The sequence below is a fragment of the Triticum dicoccoides genome, chromosome 7A, assembly GCF_002162155.2.
Source record: "Triticum dicoccoides isolate Atlit2015 ecotype Zavitan chromosome 7A, WEW_v2.0, whole genome shotgun sequence".
NCBI lineage: Eukaryota > Viridiplantae > Streptophyta > Magnoliopsida > Poales > Poaceae > Triticum > Triticum dicoccoides.
Window position 1 is genome coordinate 143,918,159 of NC_041392.1, and position 9,362 is coordinate 143,927,520.

At 42.1% G+C, this 9,362-nt stretch overlaps 1 protein-coding gene across 1 annotated transcript; it reads right to left on the minus strand.

Annotated features, from left to right (window-relative positions):
- Positions 1 to 6,287: 6,287 nt before the first annotated feature.
- Positions 6,288 to 8,832, minus strand: LOC119330632 (probable trehalose-phosphate phosphatase 8). The gene is made up of 10 exons (XM_037603752.1): positions 8,475 to 8,832; positions 8,205 to 8,345; positions 7,967 to 8,116; positions 7,794 to 7,847; positions 7,592 to 7,693; positions 7,395 to 7,472; positions 7,211 to 7,280; positions 7,044 to 7,114; positions 6,808 to 6,900; positions 6,288 to 6,709 (listed from the first exon to the last, which is right to left on the minus strand). Exons 1-10 carry the CDS (start codon positions 8,721 to 8,723, stop codon positions 6,632 to 6,634), a joined length of 1,086 nt encoding a protein of 361 aa, XP_037459649.1. The 5' UTR covers positions 8,724 to 8,832; the 3' UTR covers positions 6,288 to 6,631.
- Positions 8,833 to 9,362: the final 530 nt, after the last annotated feature.

The following is a 9,362-nucleotide window of genomic DNA, read 5'->3' on the forward strand; positions in this document are numbered from 1 at the left end:
GAAATACAAAGTTACCTTCATATTGATTTAGTATGTAAAATTTGGCATAGGAAAATAAAAATATAGGTCATAAGACCAGAAAAATCGCATTTTATGCATATTTTACACTATATTTTGACGTTTGTAATTTCACATAGCATAAAATAATTTTTACTGCGAACATATATTTTCTTACATCCTCTTTTTACGTCTGAAATAAGATAAACTTTACGGAACGTAAAATTACAGTGTGTTGATGTTAAAAAAGAGGGGGTGAAGAATAATTATTCCTCACCCAGGATGACGAATAGTCAATCCCTATATATATCAACTGCATATAAAATTTTCATACAACAATATCCCATTGAAATATAAACCAACTGCTGCCTCAACGTGTGGCAATAATCATCTACCGTAAGCATAGCGAATGGTAGCAACAAAACTATTCCTTAAAAAAAGCATGGGAACAAAAACAGGTCCATTATGGATGCCATTGACTTTTCTCATGTTGCACTTTCCTATTCATTTTTTTATTTCTAAAACTGAAAAAAAAACTCTATCTAATACTAGATGATATCTGTATGTTTTTGTGGAAATTGGGAGCAATGTATTTCAAAAAATTTGGGCGTATGGACCATGACTATTTGGATTGATAATATTAGAACTGAAACCGAAGACACATATGATTTATAAGATTTAATTATCATATAGTTTTCAAATATTTATTATATGTCAATAACACAATAGAATAAAAACGGAAACAATAAAAATCTGATGGCATGGCAAATCAAACGGTTTTCATGGTAATTTATATTGGCGCAATAATGGCAAATTGCAAGCACAACAATTTCCTGGCAAAAAAATATTAAAATAAACTGAGACGGATTTGCCCTGCTCGTGAACTAAATTTGTCATTTCAGCAAACATAATTTGCCATGAAAATTGGTTCGATTTGCCATGTCTAAAAATCTAACGTTCACTAGATATTCGGGTCATATTGACCAAGTCTTTTTTCCTGTACATGGTTGCACGTTATGGTGGACATGTTCACAAAAGTAAATTAGTGGGTATCATCTATTGAATTACATATGATATCTAAAGCAGAAAAAAAATACAGGATACTATATAACCAAAAGCGCAAAGTGGCGGCATCTTGGTTTACATGACACTCGTCAGGGAACAACTGTTCTCTCACGCGTTAAGGTCGTTCCAGATCTCACAAGAGGAGGGCATCCATTAGGAAGAGACCACTTCACCTAACTAATTAACGAACTTTAGAAAGGGCTGAGGACATCAACATTATTTATGCCACCCTATCACGCGTGCACTGGTTGATGTGTATGTATGCCCTTAATATGATATCGGATACATGATGCAACATATAGTTCTCATGCCGATGAGATAGGTTCAAGCACCCATCATGCATTTCAGTTTTTTAATGCAGCTTTAAGCCTTTAACTCAAAGCTTCTGTTAGAACACCAAGAACTAGTTAACAGAACCACACACAATGAGACAACTATCTTGCTGCAAATTAGAAAAGAAAAAGACATAGCTGATGAGACGATCAACGAGACTTTGGAAGCATGCATGATGTATCTCATCCGATGTAATCAATGTAGCTGGTTAATTAAATTATGTGTGTGTATGTATGACAGATCTTGTTGATGACACTTCGGCATGTTAATTAATGGATAAACTATTTCCCAAACCCAAACTATATGGCACAAATCAAACTCAAAAGTAAATTGACATACATATATGCTTTTGGCCTAAACAATGATTTTGGTGAAAGATATATATGAACTCTCACTCGCTATACAAACTCTAAACTTGACCCGGGCATGGACAGCCCGATCCAAAAGCCCAACATCCGGGCTGGGCTCTGGCGAAGCCTGCCCCAAAAGCCCAAAAAAGCCCAAAAGGGCATAAATCACTATTTTATTACAAATATAGGTATAATGTATTATTTAAGTATCCCAAACTATTTATTTTAATTTAAAAAGGGCACTGTGCACGTGTTTTTTGCTAGGACGGGCTGGGCTCGGGCTTGATAGAGCCTGGCCCGACGAATGCCCAGGTTTACTCTAGACCTAGGAAAATAGTATCATTTGAATCACAATCAAGAGAACAATTAATTGATGCCCCCTCCGTCCCAAAATAAGTGTCTCAACTTTTTACTAACTTTAGTATAAAGTTGTACTAAAGTCCAGACACTTATTTTTGGAACAGATGGAGTATAATTGATACATATAACTCATATTTTGTTGATAAAATTAATGTTTTTTTATTAAAACAAGTGCACCACTTATAAGCCAAGTTAGAGGAAGTAGATATTCCTCCGTCGCACACACGATGTGTTGTCTGGCCAGTGCAAGTGGCATTAAGGCGGTGGTACTGATAAGGCATCTCTTTGCATGTGTTTTTCAAGCAACATTCAATCTTGAGCCAGATACACTATTAGAGAGATTCTCAAATTGGATCGGGGCATGGAAGGATAGCACTATGTCAATACTGCATGTGCAATTGTGGGTTGTGTGTTGCATCGCAGGCCGATGAGGGATATGTGTTGGATGGTGGAGTCAGCCTTGCATCGGTGATGGTCAGGTGTGCTCCTTGGGCTAGGCCATGCGGTCATGGAAACACGCGACATATGCCAATGGTCTAGGGACTGTTCTTGGCATATTAAGCCATGATAAACATAACAGCTTGACCAACCAATATAGGCATCGCTAGAAAAAAACCATCCTACATAAGTAGAGTAGAATATGACCTTGACAATTGACATGGGTGTGATTAGGGGTTTGGTTGGTGGTGCCTATGGTGGCCAATGACACTGATGTAGATGCAAAACTATAAACCTCCAGGATAAAAAAATCATCATCCAATAACTAGATGGATTCGTAAAGAATGTTGAATTTGTGTCATTCCCTTCCCAGAGGTGTTGTTATTTGTTCTCTAGGATGAAATACCAGTATGTGGTTTGGTGGATGTACCCGCTCTAGAATATGTGGGATGTATCCGGTGAGGCAACGTACAACCATCACTCCTTTATGGAGGCGTTGTTGTCTTATAGAGTTGTTCATTATCTATCTTTGTGTCATTTAGGTGGTTACTCTGGTTGTGGCCGATTTTCCTACCAGTGTTGGCTATAATGTAGTTATGTGCGCCAACTAGTGTTTCAAATATGTCGGAACTACCTAGGGGGGATGCTAGTCTACTTAACACTCAAACCTTGATGTGTGTGTGTGTGTGTGTGTGTGTGTGTTGCATTATGTTAAAGATGGTTTTTATAGTCTTTATAGTGTTGTAGTGATTTAACAACAAACGAGTTCCTAATTTCTTGCATGTACTATCTCTTGTTTACTTATTGGTTCTGTACATGGTTCCTATGCAACGTGTGGAGGCATGAGAATCATTTGTCTTCGGGTGGAAGCACTTGAATAAAGTAGCTCGGGCTATATTCATCTGATTTGGTTAGTTTCCAGTAATAAATTTTGTGAGATGTGAGTTATAGGTGTAACATATAATTCCTTTTATTTTTATTTCTTTTGTTTGTATGACTTTTCAAATACTTAGCAAAAATTTGTCCAGGATAAATACGAGCACCAAGACTTGAACCCTGGTGGGCTGGGAATACCAGTGTCCACCTAACCAATCAACCATACTCCCTCCATCCGCGAATACGTGTACATCTAAATTTTATCTTAAGTCAAAGTTTTAAAACTTTGACCATCTTTCTAGGAAAAAGTAAAAGCATTTATGGCACTAAATTGGTACCACTAGATTCGTTTTGAAATGCACTTTGATAATATATCAATTTGATGTCATATATGTTACTACTATTTTCTATAAAATTGGTCAAACTTTTAAATTTTTGACTTAGAACAAAAATTAGATATACACTTATTCACGAACGGAGGGAGGGTTGGTTCGCAATACACGTGTAATTTTAAAATGAAAAAATGCATGTCAATGCTATAGTCAACTCCAAACTCACCATAAATCATATAATTATTGATTACAACAATCAACTTGATTATATTTCCATGAGATTATTGATGAAAGCTAAGCAACAAACCAATTGACGTGGTAGATGTCGAATCCATTGCTGCAGGAGTTGACTCGGTGTCCAGCCGTGGGTGTTCATATCGATTTATATTGGCCATGCATGGGTGCTAGTTGATTGCATCAACACTTGAACATGCATGTATAGGCTGTATTCATCTAGCACGTGTGACGTGCTCCCATGATCACGTCGGTGTTCGCTGTGCACGCCTATGCCTGCCGGTCTTGATGATGCATGTAGTGTGTGCCTCTGGCCGTGTGTGTGCGTGGTGCCTCCGGCCATCAGGGCCGGATATGCTCATCTCTGGCTGATTGAAAGACGCAGCGCATGGCATGGTGTGCGGCCGCCAGATTGCATCTAGGGAAATTCACATCCAACAATTAGGAGAGGATGGGTGGCGTTAGGTTAGAGGATGGCCCCTGATTTGGCTCTCAGCGAAGAGCCCGGCACTCGGCGTATACGAAAATTCCAGTAGTGTGGGTGGGAATTAGAGGATTGGTGGATAGGTTAGAGGATGTAGGAATTAGAGGAAGCAACGCTAGAATTATAGATTAGATGTCTTAAAAAAATCATTTTTCTTTTATTAGTATCCACGAATCAGGAGAGAGGATGGTCGGCGTTAGGTTAGAGGATGTGGGAATACGATAAAGCAATGCAAGAAATTTAGATTAGATCTAAACTACTACAAAGGACCGATGAAATCAACTATTTCTATTTCTATATTTGTCTGATTAATATGAGTTAATCTACATCATTATAACTCAGACCCACCAGACGAGCTGCTCATATTTACTAATTAATGTGGTAATTTTTAGGGAGTCTCTAATTAGTATAAGCACAACTATTTCTATTTTATATTTGTATAATTAATATGGGTTAATCTACACCGTTATAACTCGGACCTACCGGATGAGCGGCTTGTATTTTCTAATTAATGTGGTAATTTCTAGGGAGTCTCTAATTAGTATAAGTATAGATATAAATAGATAGATGTAGATATAGATATAGATATATAAGTACAACTATTTCTATTTTTATATTTGTATGATTAATATGAGTTAATCTACACTGTTATAACTCGGACCCACCGGATGAGCGGCTCGTATTTACTAATTAACATGGTAATTTCTAGGAAGTCTCTAATTAGTATAAGTATATAAGTATAGATATAGATATAGATAGAAGTATAGATAGATAGAAGTATAGATATAGATATAGATATAGACGTAGAGAAATATAGATTTCGAGAATGCATCATTTTACATGGCCGCCCAACGCATTCCTGTTGCAGAAATATGCTTCAATTGAGCTTTCTTGCAAATGTTATTGTCCTCTCTCTTCTTCTATCATGGTTTTCGTGATTTTGTGTTGTGATTTGACATCTGTTTAATGGTATACGAAGTTTCTAAAAAAACAAATGCAGGCCACACCATCGATCCACCACAAGTCAAAGCAACCGACTACTCCAGCATGCCCACTACACTACGGTTGCGGCACCTCTGTTCCCATGCTAGGATACACATCCTCCATTTGCTAGAAATGCCTGCCAAAATCCAGAAATTCAATTTGGCTCCCGGGAGCACATGCTCCTGGGCCCAACACTATTTTTTCAAATGTCAAAAAAATCTAGACAAATTTTTTGCGATCTTAATCACATCCAAATGCTACTTGCAAATTTTGAGACAAAAAGATTAAACATTTTCGCTTGTGCAAAAAAAAGCAAATCGAAGACCAAATGTCATCCTAATTTGGGTTTTTTCACCGACAAAACACCGCTGCTCCATTTCACACGAAATTTGTCAAGCATGATTGCGAAACTAACACGGACATCTATTAAAACTTTCAGATTTTTCTGATTTGTTTTACATTTGTTTGGAATTTATTGTTCATCCGGGAGCATATGCTCCCGGGAGCCAAAACGCCCCTCCGCCAAAATCACGCTAGTTTAATTATAGGAACATGTTTTTTCTTTCTTTCAAAAAGGAAGTTGAAACCCCAAGACTCTGCATGAGTGTGATGCACACAAACCATTTTTATTAAAGTTGTTGCAAGACGATGTGGTCAAAGTCATTAACAAGTGGAATACAAAACAGAGACAACTACCATAGAACCATTACAAGATATGAATTTTTTTGTCGAAAAAACAAGATATGAATTTAACACCTACGGCTAAGTCAAAATCTTCCGCAACAAATAGATAACATGAAGTAGCATTTGATCTTCAGCTCTTTTTATGGAGCACTTAAGTAAACAAGTTGATTAATCTGGCCATTATGATTCTTACATATGTTACATTTTACTGGTATGGCCAGGACTTATGAGTCATCATACAGGGGAATGTACCCATAGAAAGAAAAAAAGAAAGAAAAAATTGGTGAGGGGCAGCTTAACTTGCAGATGCAGTGCCTCCCAAACCCATGCAACAAAGGTAAACTAAAAGCGGGAACTAGATATAGGCGAGGGTTATTACATGCATGGAATATGATATAACCAAATTAGCTAACAAACTACTTAATTAATCATGCTGAAGCTTCTTGATAAATCAGTGCCAGGAGCAGCCGCTGATGTGGCAGTCTGTGACTGTGCTACACTCTTGCGCGCATCGCCGACGATGACGAACGCCGGCGCCTCCACTGCACCAAGCGGTGAAGGAACTCCATGACCTGACGAAAACAAGGAGAAATTAATACTATGTAAGCTACAATCACTGATGACTAGACTTAGCAGGGATCTGCGTCATGATATATGTATGTATATACACCTCAGTGGGGTCCTGGAGAGAGTAGGAGGCGTCGGTCTCCCTAGGGCACTTGGAGACAAGGATGCCGAGGCCATGACCTCTCTTTCTCAGCATCTAGTTGACATCAACAAAATCAGAAGATAAAGAAGCAGCCAAAACAAATGAAATCACTAGGTTCGTAGCTAGCATGCATATATATGTACAAAACTACAAATGAAATCAGTTGGACGCGACGTGTGTTAGTTTAATCCGTGCACCTTGAAAGCATCCTCGTCAGTGCGGTCGTCCCCGAGGTACAGCGGCAGGACGTCGCTGCGTCCGTCGAATCCTAGAGACAGCACAGCAGCAGATTTTATATGCAACCCGTCATTTTATCCGACGAGGACGAAGACGACGCAGCGGGCAGGGTGGCAGGGGCACCTACCCAGGGATTGGAGCAAGAACTCCACGGCCTTGCCCTTGTCCCACATGATGGAAGGCCGGATCTCCAGGACCTACGCCCAGTAGATTCAATATTCACGGGCTCAGTGAGCAAATGTTAAATAACATGATTTAGTAAGCGCTGCTAGTAATTAACTCCATGATCGATCCATGGCCAATCAACCAACCTTTCTGCCTTCGTTGAGGCTGAGATCGGGGTAGTCCCGGAGCACCTCCTTGACTTGCTCGGCCAATGGACTCCATCTCTGCAGAGGGGATCGGAGCAGTTGAGATCGATGAGGATCTCTCTCATTAACTTAGAACCTTCTTGTTTGACTTAGCTAGATTGTTGCTGATTAATTTGATTGGTGAGCTCTCTGGTTACCTTTTCATCCACGCACCGGAAGTGCACGGAGAGGCAGAACTTGTTGTTTTCCACCCTGGCCCCCGGCGTGCTCTTGGTCTTCTCCACCAGAGCCTCGTAGACCTGGCACCCAAACCAAAATAAAACCAAGAAAAGCGAGAGATCAGTACATGCGCCGTTGGTAAGTTCCTCGTGGCTCAACTAACTAACAAAAGTCGTGTACCTCGGCGATGACCGGGAGGAACTCGCGAGCAGGTTGCAGGAGCACCTCCTCCGCCTGCAAATAGGGCGAGGAATAATTGATGGAATCAGGCACGAATGATTGGAGAGGGATGGGCCATGCATGGCCAGTTAGATTCTTGCGCGACGGAGAGATGCTTGAGAGAGATGGCGTACGTTAGAGCCTGGGCCTTTGATGTCCATGCCGTGGCTGCCCGCGTAGTAGAGCTCCGAGAGGCCTACGAAGCTGCACACCTTCTCCACGCACCGGCCGGTGACGATCGCCGCCGGGAAGTGCTTCGCAACGCCGCGCACTGCCTCCCGCATCTAGAACATCAAGGACAAGGCATGGTCGGCGATGTGAGCGTTGCTTGAAGTAGCTAGCCAGGCTGGTTATCGCGGTCTCTTATCTTACCTCTCCGCTGATGACCGCCGTGTCGGGGTCGGCGACGATGGGCGAGAGCGTGCCGTCGTAGTCCAGGAACACGACCACCTGCTTCCCCTTGGCGGCCGCCGCGATCTGCTCGAAGCTAGCAAGGGCCGACGGGTGCTTCCTCTGCGCGCGCCAACCAAGGAAAAAAGAAACGCAGATCAATCATCAGAATGGACGGAAAACAGCCGGCCGGCGCGCTCTCACAGCAATGCGTGGGCACGCGCGCCTCACCAAACCAGCCGCCAAACTCACCGTCCACGCGGCGTACTCGTCGACGGCTGCGGAGCGGGCCGGCGAAGAAGCCCGCATGGCCTGGACGACCCAGCTTGTGGCGCAGGGTGACCCGGCGCGGAACTCGTCGTCGACGGCGGAGCGGCGCCGCAGGGAGGAGGACGCGGCGCCGCGGCACGCGAAGATCGCGCGGCTGGAGGAGCCCGGCATGGCCGCGGCCGCCGCTATGCCGCCCATGTCCGGGCGGAGCACCACGTCCTGGTTCGCCATGGCGCACGCAAACAACCACACGTGTGCTCACGACACGCGCCTCCCGCTGCGTGAGAGTGGTGCCCAGCAGTGACAGTGGGGAATAGTTCACGAGGAAGAGGCGACCAGACCGGTTTTCCCTGGGTGAAGAAGCCAATGGCGAAGTGTCGGTACTTATAAAGGCGGAGCGGCGTTGGGTCGGTACCCATACTAGTGGAACTACTGCGTTTTTTCTAACCGGAGTGGACATGTGTCGTTTTCTCATTCACAATTGCAGGGTGCACAATTATATGAACAGTTAACATTCTGAAAATTTAATTGACGACTATAGATTAAGATTCGAGAATAACATTGTTGTTTTTGTCCTGCAAAATACTTTCAAATTATATGTAGACCCTTTTACTATATTCATATTTCGAGTTCAAATCAAAGTGGTGCTCTGGAGGCTGTGGAAATTCAAATATTCTTCATTTTTGGATGAAATGTGTGGCCATTTCTCGATCAGTCACATATAGCCATCTGTTGCAAGGGGGAAAATCGACTCGAAGAATCAGAGGGACTTTGGCGGAAGGAGTGTCCTTTGATGTTGGTCACTGACATGCGGGAGCCGCGCACATCCAATAAACCCAATGTCAAGAGAAAATAAAATACTAGAAGAAA